The 24,166-nt window shown below is 45.7% G+C and overlaps 1 protein-coding gene across 1 annotated transcript in view; it reads left to right on the top strand.

Annotated features, from left to right (window-relative positions):
• LOC132578211 (sonic hedgehog protein-like) overlaps window positions 1–2,715 on the top strand; it is a 35,506-nt gene extending 32,791 nt beyond the window's left edge. Inside the window, exon 3 of the mRNA XM_060248102.1 lies at window positions 1,943–2,715. Coding sequence (XP_060104085.1) covers window positions 1,943–2,646 — 704 coding nt within the window. The 3' untranslated portion in view covers window positions 2,647–2,715. The remainder of the gene's footprint in view (window positions 1–1,942) is intronic.
• Window positions 2,716–24,166: the final 21,451 nt, after the last annotated feature.

Here is a 24,166-nt window from a genome sequence, read left to right as displayed (position 1 = left end):
CTGTACTTATGGATATATTTAGATTTTCCCTCCTCCCATTCATTTTCCACCTTGTTCATTCAATTTGTAAGCATGAAACCCCATGGCTTGATTTTATGTGTTTGTACACTGACCAACATTTTTATGTTCTTATTATGTTTTTTCTCTTTAAAGAAAGAATAGGCGTATATGTATATGTACATTCATTATATTTAGATATTCATATATATGTATATATTATATATACATACACATATGTCTGTCCATCCATCCACCCACATATACACACACATATATATCCATATATAAAAACATTATTTATTTAGGGAATACACACACACACCACTTTTCCAGGGAACTGCTCCAGGCAACTCACAAGTTAAAACAATACAACAAAATCATAAAAAGCAACAACATAAATTATCAATATTAAAAACAAGCCCACGGGAAAATAACAGCATGGAATAAACATGGAACTGCCTCAAATGATATTCATAAAACAGGCCTCCGGCCAGAAGCAGACCATAAAACAACCAAAACCGATAACATCCCTTAGTTAAAAGCCTGGGTAGAAAGAAATGTTTTGGCCTGGCTCCTGGAGGAGAGGGAGGCAGCTGCCAGGAAAGGCACCAAAGACTCACACATGCAAGAGTGGGGAATAATTCAGTCGACGTATGCCAAAAATGGATAATTTGGTCTTGCCAAGAAACTACTGATAGCAAGAGAAGCTGATCTAAAGGTTACCTGAGACCTGGAACCTCTGCCTTTCTGTGTCACAAATGAGTCATTCTTTCAGTGCACAGCGTTGTAAATGTGCCTGTCTCAAAATGGAACCTAAATAATTTGACTTTCTCCTCCAGTAGATGAATTGCCAATAAACAGGCGTCTGCTTTTGCTTGGGCACAATGCCATAGAGTCCACCCTCCAAAGCAGCCATTTTCTCCAGGGGAACTGATTTCTGTTCTCCAGAGATCAGTTGTAATAGTGCGAGATCCCTTGGAGCTACCTGGAGGTTGATAATCCTACTTAAAAACCAAATGGAAACAACAGTACTGAAACCGTATAATGTTGATAAGTTCATGGCGTGAGGAGAGGCAGTTTTGTGGTTGTTAAGAATGGCTGGTCCTTTGGTTCAATCCAATACATCTGCCTTGGTGGGTCCAGCATCTGCTGTGTGAAGTGATGCTGTCTCCCCACACATCTTTTGAACTCCCCTCTCAAAGATGGGGATAGCACAGCATGGTGAAGCTATGTCATATGTACGGCAAGCGTAATAGTGAGGTGGTAGAATAATCAGAATGTTGGACTGGATCTGGGAGACCCAGGCTTGAATCCTTCACTCTGCCATGGAAGCTTGCTGGATGACCTTCCACCAGTCACACACTCTCAGCCTAACCTCCCTCAGCTTGAGGGTAGCCAACACAACTCTGGGAAATTTCTGTAAATTGGGGGGCAGGGACTGGAGAGGGCAGAGTTTGAAGAGAGGAGGAAACTCAGTGGAGATGTGGTACCAAAGAGTCTGCCCTCCAAAGCTGCCTTTTCCTCCAGGGTACTTGATCTCTTTAGCCTGGAGATCAGTTGTAATTCCAAGAGAGCTCTAGGCCCCGCTTGGAGTGTGAGAAGCCAACTCACAGGTCTGTTAGAAAGACCAAAGGGAAGATAGGAGATTGACGAAAGCAGCTTTGGACATCCAGTGGGGACAAAGGGAAGGGATAACTGAAGAGAATGATAATGATGACGACGACAATAATGTTTAGTATAAGGAAAACAGCAGTAGTAATTCCAGACCAAAAATTATTCTGGCATCTTAAAGAGCAGGAATGGCTGAAATGAGAGTCTGGCCAGTTTTGGCCATCAGTCAATTCCATGCGCTTGTAAAAGTCCATGCAAGTTTGTCCTCTCATCATTTACTAGTGGAACTCTTTGTTCAACTCTAATGCCTATGCCTTTCTTTCCCACGCAGAGAACTCCGTAGCTGCCAAATCAGGTGGCTGCTTCCCTGGATCCGCTGTGGTGAATCTGGAACAAGGGGGCACCAAGTTGGTGAAGGACCTCAGCCCCGGTGACCGGGTGTTGGCAGCAGATGGGCAGGGGCAACTGCTTTACAGTGAATTCCTCACTTTCCTGGACCAAGAGGAGCCCCCCCTTCACAGGGTCTTCTACGTCATTGAGACCCAGAAGCCCCGGACACGTCTCTTGCTCACGGCTGCCCACCTCCTCTTCGTGGCCCCACAGCAGAACCATTCCCAACCCCAGCCCATTTTTGCCAGCCGTGTGCGGCCAGGACATCACGTATATGTGTTGGGCAAAGGGGGTCAGACGCTGCTCAAGGCTGCAGTGTGCCGGGTGTCCCTGCAGGAAGAGGCATCGGGGGCTTACGCCCCGCTTACTGCTCAGGGCACCATCCTCATCAACCAGGTGCTGGCTTCCTGTTATGCCGTCATCGAAGAGCATAGCTGGGCCCACTGGGCATTTGCTCCTTTCCGAGTAGCCCATACCCTCCTGGAGATGCTGTCCCCCAGCAGCCGTTCTTATCCTGGCCTTTCTCCATCAGCTGCACCCAGTGAGGCCACTGCTGGTGTTCACTGGTATTCCCGCCTCCTCTACCACATTGGCCGCTGGGTATTGGATTCTGACATGTTGCACCCTCTGGGCATGGCCAGCTGAGGGGGGGGGGACAACAGTTCTCTGAACACTCCACCTTTCTCCACCATAAAAATAAAATATTACAAATGAGGGGGGGAAAGCTAAGATGAAGAAAAGAAAGAAAGAAAGAAAGAAAGAAAGAAAGAAAGAAAGAAAGAAAGAAAGAAAGAAAGAAAGAACTTTGAATCAGTAATAATAGTAGGACAGTCCAAAGTAGACGTAAAGGAACAGGAAGAGCCCAGGAAGTTTTGTTTTAGTTTATAAATATATATATTTTTATTTGATTTATATTTTTGTCTGTTTTGTTGTTTTCGTCGTCTTCATCTCCTGGATATTTATTTGTTTGGTATTTTGAAATAGATGTTTTAAAGAATATGAACCCGATCTTCAAGAGCCTTAAATAGTTTCTTTGGTAATTTATTATCATGCGAACTGTTATACTCACAGGGAGAAGAAAATTATTTTGCGAGGCCAAGCAAAACTGCACAGAGATCTATTTTTCTACCTGTCACGTGTGTCCAGACTTTCCAAAAGGGAAAAAAAGATGTCTCTCTCTTTCTCTCTCCTTCTCATCGGCCCAGTGCTTTGCTCTTTACCTTCCGTGAGTCTCAGAACAAACAGAAGGGAAGCTTCATGGGGTGGGGGTGGGGGTGTGTGGGGAGGCAGGTCCGTAAATTATATTTTTATACACAGAATTGTAAATTCAATTTTTTTTGAGAGATCAATGCTTAACAGTCACATTTCATTTTTTTGAAATAGTGTAAAATATGAGAATATATTATTTTAATTTAAATAGTATCAAATGTAACGTCGGCTCCTGTTATCGTTTGCCATTGTCTTTGAAATATTTTGCTTTGTATAAAATGAAAAAAAAAGAAAAGAAAAAAACCCTTTCATTCACTCTTGGAATTCAAGACTGTTACACAAATTCTCCTTGTTTTTGCAAGCCCGTGGGGAATGGGGGAAGGGAGAAGGGAGAAACTCTCTTATTTTTAACCTTCAAAATCAAGAAGAAGAAATTTATGAGAAAAATAATATTTTTTAAGAAGCGCACATGTTGGCGATTTAAGTGACAATGGAGAATAGTTTGTACAGAGTGGGGGGGAAAAGGATGTTTTGCATTAATAAACTGGTAAATAACCGCTGTCAATTTACTAAAATGTATTTTTTTGAATATTTTGTAATAGTTTTAATAGTTTTATAGAAATAAAAATGTGCTATGCACAGTCTGGTTAGTATATAAGAACAACGGATTCCTGGTGCATCACGTTGGTTTTGTTCTTTTTCAAAGTTCTGGAAATAGGAGCTGTGAGTATCTAATATCAAGGGTGGGTACCTGGGGAAGAGCCATGGCTCAATAGAAGAGCCTCTGCTTGGCATGCAGAAGGTCCCAGGTACAATCCCTGCCATCTCCAGTTAGAAAAGCCCAGGCAAGGCAGTAGGTGATGCAAAAGCCTTTCTGAGATCCTGGAGAATCACAGCCGGTATGAGTACACAATACTCACCTTGATAGACCAATGGACCAATTTAGTATATCATGGCAGCTTCATGAGTGGGACAGTAGGGATGGTATTGGAGAAAATGAGCTGTTACCTTGAGGATCCCCAGAGCAAATCTTGCCTCAGCCTGAAGCCCACTAGACCATCCTGAGGTAAAACGGAAGCACTGTCACGCCACATCTGAAGTAAAATGGAAGTGCTGTTGAAAGGCCAACATCTACTTCAGCACAAACTTTTGTAAGCTGCATCTCCCTTTGTGAAAGCTCGTATAAAAAAATGTTGATAGTCTCTCAGGACATTAGTTTTATGGCAGACTAACCTGGCTACCCGCTTTGCGGTCACCCTGAGCAAATCCACTCTTTCCCTGCCTCAGCCTATCATCAGCAATATGGGGTAACAATCATACTGGCTTACCTTACAGGGCAGTTGTAAGGACCACAGTGGTGCATCTCCTACCACTCGGAGTATGGAGAAACAGAGTTTCCTCCTCTCTGCTCCTCCAGCCCCTTCTAACCCCATAAGGATCACTTAAAGAGTAGGGAAACTCAGGTGGAGGAATAATTATGGGGCTTGGGAGAGTTGAATGAGAAGGGCCAAAGAGGTGAAATCACTCTCCCTTTCTCGTTTGCAAGCACAGTTCTGCTGAGTAATGGACTCCATCTCATCCGGTCACCCCTTCTCACTGCAGCCCACCAGCCTGCAAGGATCAAGCAGTACCGGGAATGATTTCTCTGGGGATGGGAACAGGCTTTGGGGATGGTGCAGCATGCGGGGAAATGCCCAGGCTTGTAGCGATGGATCCATGCCAATGAGTATGAAGGGCTTTGAACGCTGAAGATATATTATTGCTTGGCCAAATCCATCACAGTAATGCCATGGGTAGGATTACTTACTACCAATCAAAGGCATTAAAGACGGTCTGGGAAACAGCCATATGAAGCACCCAGCCCAAATCAGACAGACAATCCATCACCCTTGCAAATGCCAGGCCTTTGACTTGGGGAGAGTCTTAATTCTGACACATTTCTCCTTGGCAGAGAAGAAAATGGTGGAGTATTGGGATAGTTTTACTCCAGGGTATTGATTCAAAGCTGTGTGTGTGTGTGCTGAGTGCCATCACATTGCTTCTGACAAGATGGTTCTAGGCATTAATGCCCTCTAAAATGTCCTGTCGATAATAGCCTTGCTCAGGTCTTGCAAATGGAGGGCTGTAGCTTTGTAGATGGAGTCAATCCATCTCCTGTTGGGTCTTCCTCCTTTCCTGCTGCCATCAACCTTCCCTGGCATTGCTGTTCTTCCCAATGACTCTTACCCTTGTTATAATATGAGTAAAGTGGGATAGCCTCAGTTTGGTCATTTTCAGCTTCTAGGGAGAGTTGAGTCTTGATTTAATCCAGAACTCACTTGTCTTTCTGACAGTCACAGTATCTGTAAAACTCCTTTCCAACACCACATTTCAAATGGTGATTAAAAGATACTCATGTGGCCAGGGCTTTTTTTGAGCAAGAATGCACAGGAACGCAGTTCTGGCTGGCTTGGTGTCAGGGGTGTGTCCTAGTATGCAGATGAGTTCCTGCTGGGTTTCATCTACAAAAAAGCCCTGCATGAAACAATGGTGACATCAGGGGTGCGGCCTAATATGCAAATGAGTTCCTACTCGTTTTTTCCCCCCTACAAAAAAGCCCTGTGTTCTGGGCTATAGGATAAATCCCAGAACAGTCCTCTACTTCTCGGTAGGGCTAGAAAAGCTTCTGGTAGAAAGTGTCATCAGGTTGCAGCCATCTCATGTATATCTCGGAGGCAAGAGATGAACAAAGGTGGGTTGCTGTTACCTGCCTCTGTGAAGCATCCCTGGACTTCCTTGGTGGTCTCCCATCCAAGTACTAATCCAGGCTGTTCTGACTTGGATAGCCCAGGCAAGCTCAATTTCATCAGATCCTGGAAGATAAGCAGGGCTGACCCTGGCAAGTACTTGGATGGGGGACCTCCAAGGAAGACTAGGGCCGGGACACAGGGGCAGGCAATATTAAGCTATCTCTCTGAATGTCCAAACCCCACCAGGAGTTGCCAGAGGTCAACCACGATTTCCAGGCATGCACACACGTGCACCACACAAATACTCACCAAAAAAAAGAGGCTGACCTTGCTTAGCTTTTCATGCTCTCACAAGCTTGGGCTAGACTGGGCTATCCAGGTCAGGTCCAAAGCTTCTAGGGCAGTCTTAAACTATGCCTGGGAAACCATCAACGGAGGCTGCGGTGTGAGAATCTCCGCTCTGCCCAGCTTCTGCTCAGGGTGCCAGCTGGATTCTCTCAGATCCTGGGGAGTCATGCCTCTTTCTTCTCAACCTGCCAGCTCTTAAGTGCCTACAGGCCATGATCCCGAGAGCTTCTCTGATCCACTTGAACTTCAGAAAGGTTGCCAAAATAATTTGCAATAATTCCTGGCAGATCTCATGTTTTTCACACCAGCTGTGCAGGAGCGACTTACTTATTTGCTGAAAGACCAGGATGATGAGAAACTGTCCAACTAGGGATTCAAAACTGAGGCTGGGGACTACATTTGGGGTTGGATCTTGAAGATCCACTCTTCTACCAGCGGTGGTTTCTCTTGGCATGAGGAGCTGTGCCCGGACTGAAAAAGCAGGGGCAGGAGCCTTTAGTGCAAAGGCAAAGTGGCGCCTTTAGTGGAACCGATCCACAGGACCTAACCCTAACACGCCCAATGTACACTGAAAATAGTGAAAAGCACATTTCATCATCTCTCCTATAACACTACCCTGCCCTGAATGGCCCAGGCTAGCCTGATCTTGTCAGATCTTGGAGGGTAAGCAGGGCCAGCCCTGGTTACTATTTGGATGGGAGACTCCCAAGGAAGTCCAGAGGCAGAGGCAGGCAAAGGCAAACCACCTCAGTTCATTTCTTGCCTTGAACAGGGTGGGCCAGGCTAACCCAATCTCATCAGATCTCAGAAGCTAAGCAGGGTCAGTCCTGGTTAATACTTGGATGAGAGGCCAACAGGCAAGTCCAGGGTTGCTACGCAGTGGCAGGCAATGGCAAACCACCTCTGTTCATCTCTTGCCTTGGAAACCCTACAACAGGGGTCCCCAATCCCCAGGCTATGGACCGGTCCCGGCCTGCAGCCTCTTAGCAACTGGGCCGTGGAGTGAAGCAGAGGTGCTGAACTGCCCCTTTTGCCCACCTGGGACCTGGACAGATGAAAGAGGCAGCGTGGCTTTGCTCTGAGGCTGCCTTGGAGCAAGGCAGAGCAGTCTCACTGCCTTTCATCTGCACATGTCCCGGGCGGGCAGAAGGGGCAGCTTGGCAGCAACCTTCGCCTACCCCTTCACCTACCTAGCGGGGAGGCAGCAGAAGCAGTCCCAGTCACTGCCCATTTAAAGACTCCCATGGGGGGCAGCAAAAACCCCAGTGCTGCCCCCCCTGGGTCTGTGGAAAAACTGTCTTCCACAAAACTGGTTGGGAGCCACTGCCCTGTAGGACCACCATGAATCGGCTCTGACTTGAGGGCATTTTCCACCAAAACCACTCATAATATCTAACTCCTCTCTTGATGTTCTCTCCACCCCACCCCATCTCCACCCATTGCTAGCACCATGTTTCGAGACATGGGTGAGTTGCTCCAGAGTCCATAATGATGAAAATGTACAGGGGTTGTCACTTTTGCAGAAACTGTGTACCATGATATTTCACTTGAGGCCCAAGTAAAAAGAGGAGCCTGGCGGGTGGCGGATCATTCTCAGTGGTAGAGGAACCTTGACCTCACCTTAAAAGTCAGCACAATGTGGACTAGTCCTTACCGCCCAGGATCGTGCGTGCCTCTGCTACACCCTTGTTCAGAGTGTGACAACAGTCTCAGGGCTGTAAACCCACCTTGAAGTGGGGAACAGCTCTCCCTACAAAGGGGCAGCCTTTGGGCTTGTTAAAGCCATCTTCAGTTCACCGTGCGCTGTGTCAACATCATTAAGGCCATAAAGTCTCTGTTGCTGGAATGTTGTGACTACCTTTGAGGTTATAAACTCTCCCCAGTTTGGATTATGTACATTTGGGGGCGTATATACGATGCTCTATAAAAACTCGAAGTGATTGATAATTCCCTCCCTAATGTCTCTGCAAATAGGCTTCTAAGAGCTTTCTCGTTATCGGCATGGCTAGAAGGTCTTTCTTCTTCTTTTCTTTTCTTTTTTTGGATTCCAGTTTCCAAACTTCTTGGCATTGTGTCAACAGCTGCCATGCTGGCCTTGATCAGGATCAGCGTGCGAGCCATCCAGTGGATGTTAGACAAACAAGAGAACGCCACTTAAGAGGCCCACGTTGTACTTCTCTATGGGCTAGATATAACCACCTCTTCCAGCCACTTTATACCTCACCTTGAGCCCTGGAAGTCATCCAAAAATGAGTAACTTAATGTATGAGCCAGTAGGTCTTCAAACTTTGAGACTTCCACTCTGAATTTTAGATACAGACTGCACACAAAACTCCTTTTCATCTCTTGCCCTTCCTCCAAAGGTCCACAGATGCCAACCTTCAGATGGAGCTTTGAGTTCTCTTGGAATTATGACTCACCTCCAGATTATGGAATTCTCCTGGAGAAAATGGATGCTTTGGAGGGAGGACTCTGGCATTGCACCCCATGGAGGTCCCTGTTTCCCCCAGGCTCAATCCCCAAATCTCTACGAGTTTCCCAACCTGGATCTGGCAACTCTACCTTCTACTCCCTGCTGGCAGCCAAGGAGGACCTGGCAACTCTAAGAGATCCATGTAGAGCTTCACACCCCCAGGTGGTGCTCAGAATTCTCCTGAAATTATAGCTGGTCTCTAGACTACAGAGATCAGTCTCTCCAGAGAAAATGGCAGCTTACAAAGGTGGACTCAATGTCAGGAATGGCCAAACTTGCTTAATATAAGAGCAACATAGAATACACATCAGATGTTTGAGAGCCATAAGACATAAATGTCAGAGGTTTGAAAGTCACAAGTCAAGGAAGGAAGGAGAATATATTGGGGGAGGAGGGATGCATGCATCCGATGAAAAGAGTTGTGTTTATTGACAGCTTATGCTACAATAACATTTGTTAGTCTGAAAGGTACTACTGGACTCTTTACTATTTTGCAGCAACAGACTAACACGGTTAACTCCTCTGGATCTATACTGGGAGAATGTACACTAAGTGCAGGCTTCCCAAAACACTCTAGACTACACAAATGCCAACTGACTAAAAAAGCCATCATCCCCAATTCATGGGCAAGGTAATCCAGCTGCAAATGAATGCTACAGAGTGCAACATCCAACCGTGTGTGAAAACAGCCCTAGCATCCTTCATCACAACAGCCCTGTCAGGCAGATACACATCATTATCTCCACATCGCAAAAGAGGGCGAGCTGAAAGAAGAGAGTGCTTAGCAGAGAAGAATGATTTGAACCAAGGATCTGCCCATTTTGTAGGCCAGGCTCTCAGACCCTTTACAGTCATTCTCAAGGGTGATTCCTGCATGAGTAGTCTTTCAGCTAGGTAGAGATGAAGGTGAAAACATTTGTTTTAAAGCTACAATCCACCAATAATTCAAAGACTCCTTGAAATACTTCTTACATTTATGGGCAAAGAAGCAGTTGTCTTAGCACATAACACCATTTCGGTGTAACCTCTCCCCCCCCCCCAACATTTTCCTGTGGGACAAAAGTCCATTAAAGTCTCTCCTGCTGCAAATGGCTATTCTGCAGCCACTCAATGGCATCTCAACTTGTTTCAAATATGTCAGGAATTCAAGGAGTGTCTGTAGGGCCCTTCTGTCATCCCCCCCTCTTTCACCTCGTACCCAAATTAAACACTGAGTGGACTGCATAATATTTACACGTGAAATAATCTATGGTCGTGCAAAGAAAATCAATTTGTCAAAGAGCCGGGGCAACAAAAGGAGGCAGGAGGCCCCTTCACCGTCAACACGCAAGCCTTGGGTGTGAACATGGCGGGCGGGTGACCTCGCTGTGGCGCCACTGCCGAGCCAGGCCTCTCAAGAAGGCTCCCAGAAGCTCTCCCTTCTCACTGGCGCGGGTTGACCAAGCCAAAAATGTCTCATCTAATCTCCCTTGGAAAACATCTCTGTCTGTCAGAAAGTCAGAGGCTGGCCTGGAATGGCAGTTTCCAGTCAGTTTTGGGTCAAAACTAAGCCCAAACTGGGAATGAAAAGGGCCGCAATAATCGGTTCCATCCAAGAGTTCCACACACAACAGGGATTTCCGGGGGCTAGACTGGAGTCCAGGAGCAACTTAAAGATCAACAAGGTCAGTGGTTTTTTTGAGGAATACAGCTCTGGCTGGCTTGGCATCAGGAGGTGCGACCTAAAATGCAAATGAGTTCCTGCTGAGCTTTTTCTACAAAAAAGCCCTGCGTGGAACAATAGTGACATTGGGGTGTGGCCTAATATGCAAATGTGTTCCTGCTGGGCTTTTTCTGCAAAAAAAGCCCTGAACAAGACTTTTTTGGGGCGGGGGTTAAAAGTTTCTGGGAGTCAAAGCTACCTTCATCAGATACAAGGAGCTCCTGGAGTCTTTATATCCCCAGTCTGGAGGTGGTGGTGGGGGGCGTGTTTTGCAAAAAAAGGTGTCAGGATGCAGAGGTACAACGTAAAAGGTAACATGAAAAGAAATTTCCAAGTCATTCTAGTCCTCACAGGGCAGGTTCAAGGGGGCTTTGTTGCTCCGAGCAAGGCACACCCATTACTTTTAGAGCCCATAACATCACTCTCAGGGTTCAAGCCATGCAGAGTTGCCAGCCTCCAGGTGGGACCAAGCAAACACAAAGAACCATGAATATAATTAACGCACTATGTATTAATTTCAATATCCACATAAGGGCACTTTACTTTCGATCATCATAAATCACAAGAGCAATAAAGTGCAATGCATATGACTCTTTCAAGTACAATGTATATATCATTCCAATCTCAATAAAGTGCAGTCCTACCAATGTATTCCAAAGTCCAGTCTGCTGGTGCTGATCTTCTGGAGCCCAACTAAAGTGTTTCAAATAACGTCTTTGCCTCCTTTGGTGTATTCATATACGTTGCTATCACTGAGTTCTGGATGGAATGGGCATGCTCAGTCTCTCCTGTTTGTAACCTCCAGGTGAGGCCTGGAGACCTTCCTGAATAACAATTGATTTCCCAACTACAGAAATCAATTCCTTTGGAGAGACGAGTAGCTTTGGAGGGTTGATTCTATGGCATTATACTCCTCTGAGGCCCCTTCTCCAGGCTTGTCCCCCCAAATCTCCTAACCTGGAGTTGGCAGCCCTAGGCAGTGGAAGTGCAGGGCCAGGAAAAGACTTCCCACCCCCACTGATGATGAAGGACTGGGCTTCACCTGGAGTCCCAGAGTGACTTACAAACTCCTTCCCTGCCTCTCCCACAACAGACACCCTGTGAGGTAGCTGGGACTGAGAGAGCTCTGAGAGAACTGTGACTGGCCCAAGGTCACCCAGCTGGCCTCATGCAGAGGAGTGGGGAATCAAACCCAGTTCTACAGATTACAGTCTGTCGCTCTTAACCACTACACCAAACTGGCTGATAAGAGCTGGGAGCCAGCAGAGGGGCCATAGTCTTTGGTGTTCTCCTCCTCCTCCCTAGAACCAGTTCTGGGGCCTTGGGTGCAAAGTGTTTACACCTTTGGGTATAGCAGAACCCAGCATCATTGTTCTAGGGATGTTAGGAGGTGGTGGGCAAATGTATGCGTAGGGGTGCAGAACTGGCTTAGATCATTTCCAGTTGCTCTTGGGGAGTGCCACTGTGCCTATGAACTTTACATTCACGGAGCAGTCAGAGCTTTGCGGGAGTCTCCTGGAAGTCACCGTTTGATGAGGAATGCAACTCAACCACAGGATCATTGGCAACCATCCGAAGCATAAAGCAGCAGATTCTTAATCATCATTCCACACCCAAGTGGCTTGATATGGCAAGTTCTGGAAAGTTTGGGCAGAAAATTCACTCGTAGGTGTGAAGTTATTGCCATGGTTCTGTATAGTTGAGCATGGAATACCAGCAGTCGGGAGGTGGAGGCAGGCTTTATTTAGCCACCCCCCTGAATACCCTCCAGGCCCCCAGTAGGGTTTAATCACCAGAGGTTGCCATGATTTCCAGGTGCACACACACATATATGCAAATATAAATAAATAAAGCCAGCAGTGGGAGTAAGCCATGGCTATTTGTTTCAGAGTAGAACTGACGAGACCTGGGTTCAAGTTCCTCCTCTGCCTCAAAGCTTGCCTGGTACCTTGTGGCCTTTCCCTCTCAGCCTCAACCACTATGGGGGAGGGAGCTGTGGAAAGACGCGATTATGAGGCGGCAGATGCTTCTCCTCCTCCCACCCCTCAGGTTACCCCTGTGTGTTGGTAGGAGCGAGAGACTGGCCCAGGGAGTTTTATGGCTGAGGGGTGATTTGAACCCAAACCTACACGAACGCCTGCAGCACCAGCTCCCGCAACTGCAGCAGGGGGAAACCACCAGAGCTCCCAGAGAGCGTCAACAGATCTTTCTTCACCACCTTTCAGCTCCTCCACACACCTTTCCTCCAAGGAGCTTAGGGAGGTGCCCACCGGGGTTTCCCCCCAGTCTGCAGCCCGCGCTCCAGCAGCTCCCCTGGCTGCAAGCCGCAACTCCCCTGCTGCGCCTGCTTTCCCACCCCTCCGAGGCGGACGGCTCAGGGAAAAAAGAAACAAACGTCCCCCCTCCTGCTGCGGTTCTGTACTCCAGGAACACGCGCGGATTTCCCGCGAATTGTTTGACCTGCCTGCGGAGAGAGCCCCCGCGCCACGCCGCTTGCTCACCAGCAGGTGCAGCCCTCTGCTCGACGCCACGCGAAGCCCCCCTTTCCCGCCCAAAACTGGAATCACAGCGACCTCTAGTGGCCCTCGAGAACCCCGCAGGAACGCAGCGGGCTCTTAAAAGAACGTTGACGCTAGCCGTTGGTTCACGTTGGATTTGAATAATGCCCTCACAACCCATTGGCTGGCGGTTCAGGAAGGAGGTGGCATCTTCCGTTTGGCCACAGATGGGGTTGCCAACTCCGGGTTGGGAAATGCCTGGATACTTAGGGGTGGAGCTTGGGGAGGGTGGAGTTTAGAGCAGGGAGGGAGAGCAGTGGGGTGATTATCATGCTGCACCCTCCTAAGCAGCCATTTTTCTCCGAGGCAATGATCTCGATCCTCTGGAGATGATCAGTTGTAATTCCTGGAGATCCCCAGGCCCCCTCTGGAGGTTGGTAATGCTGCCAGGGATCAAGAAACATCTCCTCCGAGTCCCAAACCATCCTGTCTGCCTGCCAAGATCATCTCTGGAGGAGTTTTGGTGCTGCAGTCAGGCCTCTCTTCTTTGTGACGTTTCTACCCCGGTTTCTTGCTAACAAAACAAGGGTATACTAGAGCAGGGCCAGCTCTGGATTAGGAAATTCTGTCATTTCCTCTATAGGAACAAATCTCTATCTTCTGGAGATCAGAAGATTAAAACGCTTGGGGCTCTTTAGCTTGGAGAAACGTCGACTGCAGGGTGACATGATAGAGCTTTACAACATTATGCATGGGATGGAGAAAGAAGAGAAAGAAGTACTTTTCTCCCTTTCTCACAATACAAGAACTCGTGGGTATTCGATGAAATTGCTGAGCAGTCTGGTTAGAACCGATAAAAGGAAGTGATTAACATGTGGAATTCACTGCCACAGGAGGTGGTGGCGGCTACAAGCATAGCTTCAAGAGAGGGTTAGATAAAAATATGAAGCAGAGGTTCATCAGTGGCTATTAGCCACAGTGTGTGTGTGTGTGTGTGTGTGTGTATATATTTGGCTACTTTGTGACACAGAGTGTTGGACTGGATGGGCCATTGGCCTGATCCAACATGGCTTCTCTTATGTTCTTATCAGTTGTAATTCCAGGAAATCTCCAGGCACTACCTGCAGGATGGCAACTGTACCTCCAAGGGAGATGTACCATTTCTATCATCTCTTAGTACATGGCTGAGAATTTGGATCTATTTTTCCGCCCCTCATTCCGGCCCTTGCGATGCTCCTGGCCTGATTTTAAGCTCCCTTGGATTTTCTGTCTACCTCTCTGGGACAGGTGGGTGTCAGGTTGGACAGGCTGCCAGGGAGTGACCAGCTTCACAGCAGAGCTTCAAAGAAGTTATTTTATTTTTTTTATAAAAAATTGGGGAAACACAGAGTAACAAATATAGAACAGCCAAAACAATGTGTTTTAGCTGTTGTTGTTTTTTTAGCAATGAGCTGTTCTATTAGTCCCCTGTGCAAGCACCAGTCGTTTTCGACTCTGTGGTGACGCTGCTTTCATGTTTTCATGGCAGACTTTTTTTATGGGGTGGTTTGCCATTGCCTTCCCCAGTCATCTACACTTTCCCCCCAGCAAGCTGGGTTCTCATTTTACTGACTTTAGAAGGATAGAAGGCTGAGTCTGGAGCTGGCTACCTGAACCAGCTTCCGCTGGGATAGAACTCAGGTCGTGAGCAGAGGGCTCTGACTGCAGTACTGCAGCTTTACCACTCTGCACCTCGGGGCTCTTTGTCCTATGTACAGAGGTCCTTCATACACATAGGGCTCATGAGGAAATAAACTTTCCTCAATAGATTTCTATTTTACATTTCTCATGCTGTCTTGGGGCTACCCCTGGCTTCCAGTGCAATGAACTTTACATTACTTTTCTGAAGCTTATATCTGCAAGTATGATTGCCTTACTCGAGTAACTGGAATGGAATTCTTAAAATGCTTAAAAAATTACTGTAACTGTTGATTATGCAGAAGCATTGTTTTAAATGAAGCATTCTAATACAAACACCCTGGTTTCTTCTTGCTTTAAAATATACATCATTAATGGCGGTGAAAGAGTGATGTGACTTCTCAGTCTCCCTGCAAATCTGGGCTAGCACATCAGTTAGGGTTGCCATTCTCCAGGTGCGGCCTGGAGATCTTTTGGTTTGGTTTGGCAGAGACCAATTCCCCTAGAGAATTGGCTGCTTTGAAAGGTGGACACTATGGCATTGTACCATGATGAGGCCCCTCCCCAAATCCCACCCTCTCCCAGTTCCACTCCCCAAGTCTCCAGGTGTTTTCCAACACAGACCTGGCAACACTACTTATATATATGAAGAACACACACACAAAGACTGGAGATTCATTAGTATTTGTTGTGCCTTTAATGCTTGGACGATGTAATAGTGTTCCCACTTTCCTGTTAACAATGGAGAAACCAGATTTAAATGTGGAAATTCCCTTGTCGATGTCCTACTGATGATACTAGCCGTTTAAACCCAATTAACTGTGTTAGCAGTTGTATTGCTGGCATGCCGAGACCGCAAGCAAAGAGTCTGTGTATCCAGGATGCGATTCGAGCGCCATCTTGTGGAAAAGCTAAAGAAAACTTTTTTTAGAAAGTGTGCTGATTTTCTTTACTGTTAAGTGCCTTTTTATACATCATATAGAGGTAAACTAGGGCTTGTTCCTGTGCATAGACTGAGCAGGGACATGTAGCCATATCAGCAATATATTCACTTGCAATACTTCTCTTTAGTGGAGTAGCAACTGATATGGTTAGCAGCTGGGAAAACCAAGTTTCCCATTATGAGTTCCCTAGCGAATGGCTGCTGCTGCTGTTGCTTTTTCCTCCTCCTCCTCCTAGTCAGAAACAAAGTATGGGGACCCTCAGGGGTCATTTTGTAGAAAAATAGGTGGTGGAGCTCATTAGCATATGCCACAACCTCCCTCCCCAGCCAAAAGCAACTCAATGCAAGAAAAGAGAACACTGGGTGAGCGAGGCCTACTTGAGCTGGCTAGAGATCCAGGTAGCCCAAGCAGGCCTCACTCACCTGGGGCTCTCCTTGGCCACCGCCCCCAGTCAAAAGGCCAGCAAGGCACCTGCCACCCAAAATCACATAAGAAGTGCAGAAAGGGTGGCATGGGCTTCTCCAGAAGTTAATGAGAGCTGCTGGGGGCATGGCAAAGGTGGTGGCTGGCTGGCTGCTTGCTCTCCAAATCCAGGGATTGTTATGCAGCTGCACCTACTATTCAATAGACAAGGCAGGTGAGGAGGATGGGGGGGGGTGTCAGAAAGGTTCAGGAGCTGCTGAATTCAAGGCCTGGGGACTCTGCAGAGTTCTCAAGGCAAGAGATCTTCAAAGGTGATTTGCCATTACCTGTCTCATGCATCCCTGGCCTTGGTAGTCTCCCATCCAAATACTAACCAGGGCCAACTTTGGAATGGGACGAGATCAGGCTATCCAGGTCAGCATGTCTTTTACAAAACACCTGGGAAAAGTAGAGATGGGGGCTACCAAGATAATGAAGAAGTTGGAGCCCCTTTCCTCTGGGGAAAGGCTGAAGAGCCTGGGACTTTTCACTTAAGGAAAGCTATAGCATGAGAGGGGACATCCTAGAGGTTTATAAAGTTGTACATAGCCAGAGAAAAGTGGATCGAGGGAGTTTTTTCTGCCTCTTCCTTAATACTAGAACCAGGCCACTCCTTAAGCCTAAGTAGCTTTTGGATACAAGTCTTTGAGTGTTGGCAGTCAATGAAATATGCAGCATATTGTTTAGCCATCAAGATCTGGCATCTAGTCCCATTTGTGGTACTGGTAGTGTGTTTCTGTGATTTGTGGAGTTATTATTTTATTGATTGAAATGCTATTCACTTTTATCGCTGAGACTCAAGGCAGATTACAAAATTTAAAACAACTTAATAGGAACGATAAACAATGTAATAAAAACCAGATCATGGAATTAAAAGACAGAGTGATAGAAACAACATAAAACATGACATATAAGAAATGCAACCACCACCACCACCCTGGATTACAGAAATTTGGAAATATCACCACAAGGATAAGAATCTTGGAGTGGTTTACAATCTCCTTCCCTCACAACAGACAGTCCCATAAGGAAGGTGGGGCTGAGAGATCTCTGAGAGAACTGCTCTTGAGAGAACAGCTCTGAGAGAACTGTGTCTGACCCCAAGGTCACCCAGCAAGCCCTCATGTGGAAGAGGAGTGGGGAATTAAACCTGGTTCTTCAGATTAGAGTCCACTACTCTTAACCACTTCACCACAATGACCCATTTGCAGCGTGGAGCTTTCCGCAGACTTTACTCAGATGTGTGCTGTTGAAGTGGTGGGGCATCCAAGACTAACCTAAACTCTGCCCTAAATGCTTCATTTCTTGTCCCTCCTTAAAGCCACTGGGACAAAAGAACTGGTGGGTACAGTTGATTTTGCCAGTTATAGGAGCAGTTGTTGAAAAACATGGGACATTTTCATATTTCCTGTGACAAAGGGTACACATTTCTATTGCCAGAGACAAAGGGAAGCCACATAAGAGTAGAGTTGCAAAGTCCCACTTTGGAAACTCCTGGAGATTTGGGCGTGGGAGAAAAGGTGGGGTTTGGGGAGGGACCTCAGTGGGGTACAATGTCAGAGTCCACCCTCCAAAGCATCCATTTTCTCCAGGGGAACTGATCTCTGTAGTCTGGAGGCCAGTTGTAATTCTGGGAGATCTCAAGGCCCCCATCTACTTATGGTAGTTGATCATTACCAAGCTGACTGATTCATTTGAAATGGAGTGTTTGAGGAGAGTTTTACAGATACCATGGACAGCCAAAAAGAATAAGAATTGAGTACTAGATCAAATCAAACCTTGAAGGTAAAATGACCAAACTAAGGCTCTCATTCTTTGGTCGCATCATCAGAGACAAGAGTCACTGAAAAGTCAATCATGCCAGGAAAAGCTGAAGGCAGCCAGAAAAGAGGAAGGCCCAACATGAGGCGGATGGGCTCCATCAAGGAAGCCATGGCCCTCAGTTTGCAGGACTTGAGCAATAGGACGCTTGGGAGGCCATTAATTCAAAGGATTGCCATTAAGTAGGAAAGCAGCACTTCACACACACCATTAGGAAGAGGAACTATTTTGATAGCATTTCCCAGTGGAAGCTTCAGGGGGGGGGAGAGAAGAGGAAGACAGAGGCTGAACTGGCTTTGAATGTGAAAATGCCCCTAAGGACAGGAGGCCCTATCTTAGGTTTGCACCCAGGACTCTGCCCCTTTCCCCAGCCCAGATGAGGTATGCTGAGAGGTTTCTCCTGGTTGAAGTGACAGGCCTGATACACTCCTGCCCTGAGTGCCCTCCAGCCCCCTTCATCAGCAGCATTCAGCACAAGAGCCCATTTTGCTTCTTGTTTTTTGGAGAGAGAGGAGGCAATTATTGCTCGGCAATTAGGCCCAATCAGTGCCCCTCACACAGCTGGCAGTCCATAATCATTCAGCCTCATTTACAACTCGATGGCCTTTAGCTCTTCTAATTTTCAGGTGCTGGGGGCCATTTTTTCTCCCTCATAAATTTGAAGAAAGGGAGGGGGGATCATAAATGTGTGAGGACAGGGCACAGGTGAGAAAAGAAGACCTAGAAGCGGAGGAAAAGATAAAGGATCAAGCCACAACACAAATCTTCCATGGAAATGAGGGTTTCTTCCTTCCTGCTGTTCCAGGCCTGGTGATTGAGGGTTTGGTTGATGAGATGTGAGGCGGACACCTCCCTCCCCGCACGAGGAAATGAGTTTTCGTTCAAAACGCTGCTGATTAAATGGGGCATGTGGGTGAAGCCCAAAGGAAAAAAGACGTCTATATTTCACTGATTTTTTTAACTAGACTTGCACGAGTTTTCCCTTCACCAGATTGTTTCTTTAAAGCTGGGACAGAGAGGGCACATCAAAAGGAAGCCACAGATCAAAATGAGAGGCGGCTAAGGAAGGGTGCGACAGAAGAGATTGGTAATTATTTCCCATTAGATGTTTCACCTCAACTCAACACTATGAACGTAAGTAGATTGTGAGGGGGAGGGCAGGAAAGGATGAGTCAGTGCTTTGCTCTCAGGGCGCTTTCTTATACGACCACAGTGGCCACAGTAATGCCGATCACCACTTTGGGGTCGGGAAGGAATTTTCCTCACGGTCAGATTTGCACAGGGATCTTGGTGCTGGGCACACCCGGCCCTTCCCCTGTGGAATCCTTGTAAACTAGGACTGACATCCACTGTCCATGTGGGCACCAAAGGTAGCCCGAAAAAAGCTGCACATTCTGGGAACCAAACAGGCTTCCTAAGCCATGATGACCCCAGTGACTGAGATGGCTTTTAGCTGTTGAGACTTGCTATTTTCATCTGCAGTGCTCTTGAATATATTGTATTTTAGATGGGCAGCTAATCATGGACAGAAAGTTGGAAGAGGGGAAATGCACCTCTTATTTGAGAGTTGTACATGCCTGGCTGAAAAGGTTGTTGGTTTCTCCCTAAAATAGCCTTGGAGTGGGCTGCCCATCTAGCCCAGAGCTGTCTACTGCCAAGGAGTGCTGGCATGTCAAGGTCTCATGCAGAGGTCTTTGTAATCTCTCCTTTTAATGGGAAACCACAAGGGCAGAACCTGAAAGCTTCTGCATGCAAAACGTGTGCTCTGCCACTCAGCAATAACCCTTCAAGACCAAAATGGACCAAAATGAGCTGCAAAAAGGCTGCCTAAAGCAAATACTAACCTTCAAAGTCCAGGACGGTGCAGTAGCAAGAAGTAGGCCTCTGGGTTTCTTAATCTACTTTATTGATATATCTCACCTTTCTCTAGAGTTGCCAGGTCCAATTCAGGAAACCTTAGAAAGTCTGGGGACTTTGGGGGTGGAGCCAAGACACTTTGGGGATGGAGCCAGGAGCAAGGTTGTGACAAGCATGATTGAACTCTGAAAGGAGTTCTGGTAATTATTAAGAAACGTGCTTATACACCCCCTCCTGGCTGCATAAACTAAGGCTGGCCATTTGAGTGGTAAAAAGAAGCTCTGGACCTGGATCCAATGGTTCCATTCCCCATACATGCAGGCCCTAGTCTCCTGTGGAAGGAATTCTATTAACCAAGCATGTTGTGATGCAGGAAGGATGCAAGAACATAAAGAGAAGCCATGTTGGATCAGGCCAGTGGCTCATCTGGTCCAACACTCTGTCATACAGTGGCCAAAAAACCCCAGGCGCCATCATGAGGTCCAGCAGTGGGGCCAAGATACTAGAAGCCCTCCCACTGTTGCCCCCCCAGCACCAAGAATACAGAGCATCACTTCCCCGAGACAGAGAGTTCCATCTATACCTAGTGCCTAATAGCCACTGATGGACCTCTGCTCCATATGTTTATCCAATGTGAAATGCTGGATCCAATATACACAAACAGTGCTTGAATATTGTGAAATGACCACGTATTTTAAAAGGCTGACTATTAGATCAACACTTTACTCATTAATACTTCCAGTTCTAAGCCCAAACCTGTTCAACTGTTAACAGTTACAGTGAAATTAACCTTTCAAACTGAACGACTATAAAGACATTATTTATTTATTTATATTTGGACTTATATCCTGCCCTTCTCACCGAAGTGTCTCAGGGCGGCATTAGGTAAAGCTTCTATAGATGAGCAGTTTTTATCCCTCTTGTTCTTATTTCAGGGTGAGTGAACATATCGCACTGCTGCTATTCAAAATGGTAGTTCTTAAGAGCAATACCCTGCTGACACTGTAAGAATCCTTTGTATATGTTGTTTTTGGCATTGGCTGTTCAGCAGCCATCGTGTTAAGACTGCTTCCTCCACGCAAGGAGCTGGTTCTGGCCATCTGCAACCACAATGGAGTATGAGGAGCTTCACAAGATGCCAAGAGGTATTAGCTTTGGGTTTGCACAAAGTGTTTACTCCAAAATAGCTGTTCCCATCATACGAGGATGCTTGGCTTGGAACATCATTATTTTGCGATTCCCTGGCCCTTCCTCAACATTCCACTAGTGCCTGCAGAGTCAATGATGTTGAAGATTCCAGGTTTAGAGTAACCGCCCACCAATGGATGGAATCCATGTATTAGCCAGAAAACAGAAACAGAGGAACTCCTGAGAAGTAATCACCTAATTCTGGAACACCATGGGGAGATAAAAGCAAAGGAAGAAAGACTTCCTGTCATTCAGAGAGGGAAGAACAGAAGGCTGAACTAATGCTAACAGAACTTTGCAGTATAACTGAAGTGACAGTCTTGCAAGCCAAGGTTAACCGCTTTCTCTGTGGCCTTGGTTTCCCTATGTATAGAAGAATAGTTTATATTTTCTAATGTTATCTCCTTCCCCAAGCCCCATGGGTCTCTACAATGCTTTCTTGATGGGTGAAGGTCAATAGTGCATGACTGATAGATAAGGCTTGCGAACTCAGGGGTCACAGCTATGCATTGCACTTACCATGCGGTCAAAATAAAGTCAAAACAATCTGCTGAAGGCTCCTAGATTCTCAGAGTGATCATTAATATTTCTACGACACTCTATCACATAACTTCCTTTCTTATCTATGGTATGAGTTCACAGTAAAATTGTATTAGAGATTCACTTCTGCTAGGATTGTATTGGGCTCCAGTCAGCCATTTTGATTAAACCTATGAGTCCAGAGGGTATAAACTGTTAAAGAAATTGTCTCCTCTGGGCTGGCCATCAACAGCTCCTTGTGAGACGCTGGTGACCAGTCCAGAACGCTCTGTATATCTGAACCTCTTAAGTTCATATACATGCACTAATTTCAAGTATAGTGTTTTTATGAAATTATGATATGCTGAATATGAGATATGTTGAATACTGAAATGTTTTCAGTCTTCAAGATTTAAAATTGATGTATTTTCTGTCCTAAAAATTGCTAGACTATAATTCTCTCTTTACTAAATTCAAACCCCCTTGCCAGTCCCCATCCAACCAATAAAAGAACTCAAGAGAACTGAGGGTCCTAGAAATACTCCTGGGCTCCAAAATCCCACAATATCAATGCAGTGCAAAACTTTTACTCTTTCAGCCTTGAGCTACTTTTCACCTTGAATAATACACTTTTCTTGCCATTCCATTAAAACTGTGGTCCTTCTAACTCTTTCCTTAAGTTGGATCTTTGCATTCCTAGAGAATACCATTGATCTATAACAACCTCCTAAACACAAGAGGTGTAGCAGTTCTCAGTTCAGATCACTGCTAGGTCAAGAATTCACCTACCTCGCAAGGTTGCTGTGGAAAGAAGCCAATGTTATACCGAATCGATCTGACTATAACATATGGATATTTACATAAAGTTGCCTAGTCTATTCCCTATCAGTATTGACTATTTTAATTGTTGGTATCAGACTAAAGGATCATTAGGTTTTCATACGTTTCTTTAGAAAACCTAAATTTTTAAATTGCAAAATATTGACGTTACTAATATATTATTGTGTAACTTCTTTCGCAAACTCAGTTTGAATGCTGGTTTATTGAAACATAAGTTTATCTTACACTCTGTTTGTAATGCTTGAACTGAAATCTCCGATGTTTGTTACGTTTGCTAGTTCTAAATTCAATGAAATGAAATTTTAAAAAGCCAATGTATGGTAGCCCGCCCCAGGTTGTATTTTAACTACATAAATTAATAGAATACTTGAAGCGGTTGAATAAAATACACAAGCCGTGTTATAAAGAAAAGGGGTTTTATTTATACAGTTCAGTTACAGCAGATAAGTTTAACTGCACAATGACACTGGAGCAAGTTTAATTAGCTACTGACATTCCGAAATCTGGAATCACAAATTTACACACCGATATTCTCCATGTATTCATACCATGTGAACAAACTCCAGAGAAACCTTGTAAAACAAGCACAATGAACTTGGTGCCAAAAAGGCACACAGATTTACATTTAAGAAAACGAGGTGTAAAAACAACGTGGGCATCGGATACCGCAGAAAGCAAGAGGCAGGATGTAAACCCCAGGGGCGTCAGTCTCATAACCCAGCAGCCAGCTCTTGAGCTTATCCTAATAAATACAAGTTCCACAGTCCAGATTAGAGCAGTACAAGTTTGAACGGCACTACCAGTTACATTCAAGTCTGTACAGTATTCCAGGAGGTTACAAAGGTTAAGAAAGATCACATTCAGTCACAGTACTAACAGATCGACAGGTTCTCGCTACCGCTACATGGAAAGCTATTGCTATCACTGAATTCGGGGAGAAGTAGGAGAGCCTGAAAAGGGAAGGAGGAAGAAAGAGCAGAGGTTAGAGACGACGTATCCTTCATAGACTGCCTTGGAAGCTGGTGCCACTTGCCTGTATGGATAGTAAACTTGCATTAAAACAGTTAAGAGCCTTGCAACATTCCTAGAGGAGAAAAAGAGAGCCTGTAAAGGGGAGGGAAAACCACAATAAATTACACCTCAGCTGTATTGTAAGTGTTTGTATACACTCCAGCCTTCTCCACCACTATGGAAACACCTACTTGAGTCCTAGAATACTGGTCTGAAGTGCCTTATTAAGGACATCAGCAATGGATCAGCAATTATTCCGGGGTCATGGAGGTCTCATAGAAAAAGAAGACTGCAGATTTATACCCCGCCCTTCTCTCTGAATCAGAGTCTCAGACCGGCTTACAATCTCCATTATCTATCTATCTATCTATCTATCTATCTATCTATCTATCTATCTATCTATCTATCTATCTATCTATCTATCTATCTATCTATCTATCTATCTATCATCTATTATAGCATTGGAAAAAGTGCAGAAAAGGGCAACTAGAATTAGGGGTTTGGAACACCTTCCCTATGAAGAAAGGTTAAAACACCTGGGGCTCTTTAGCTTGGAGAAATGTCGACTGCGGGGTGACATGATAGAGGTTTACAAGATTATGCATGGGATGGAGAAGGTAGAGAAAGAAGTACTTTTCTCCCTTTCTCACAATACAAGAACTCATGGGCATTCAATGAAATTGCTGAGCAGTCGGGTTAGAACAGATAAAAGGAGGTACTTCTTCACCCAAAGGGTGATTAACATGTGGAATTCACTGCCACAGGAGGTGGTAGCAGCTACAAGCATAGCCAGCTTCAAGAGGGGATTAGATAAAAATATGGAGCAGTGGTCCATCAGTGGCTATTAGCCACAGTGTGTGTGTATATATGTGTGTGTGTATATATAT

This window comes from Heteronotia binoei, chromosome 10, assembly GCF_032191835.1.
Source record: "Heteronotia binoei isolate CCM8104 ecotype False Entrance Well chromosome 10, APGP_CSIRO_Hbin_v1, whole genome shotgun sequence".
NCBI lineage: Eukaryota > Metazoa > Chordata > Lepidosauria > Squamata > Gekkonidae > Heteronotia > Heteronotia binoei.
This window is presented reverse-complemented; position numbering and strand designations above follow the sequence as displayed.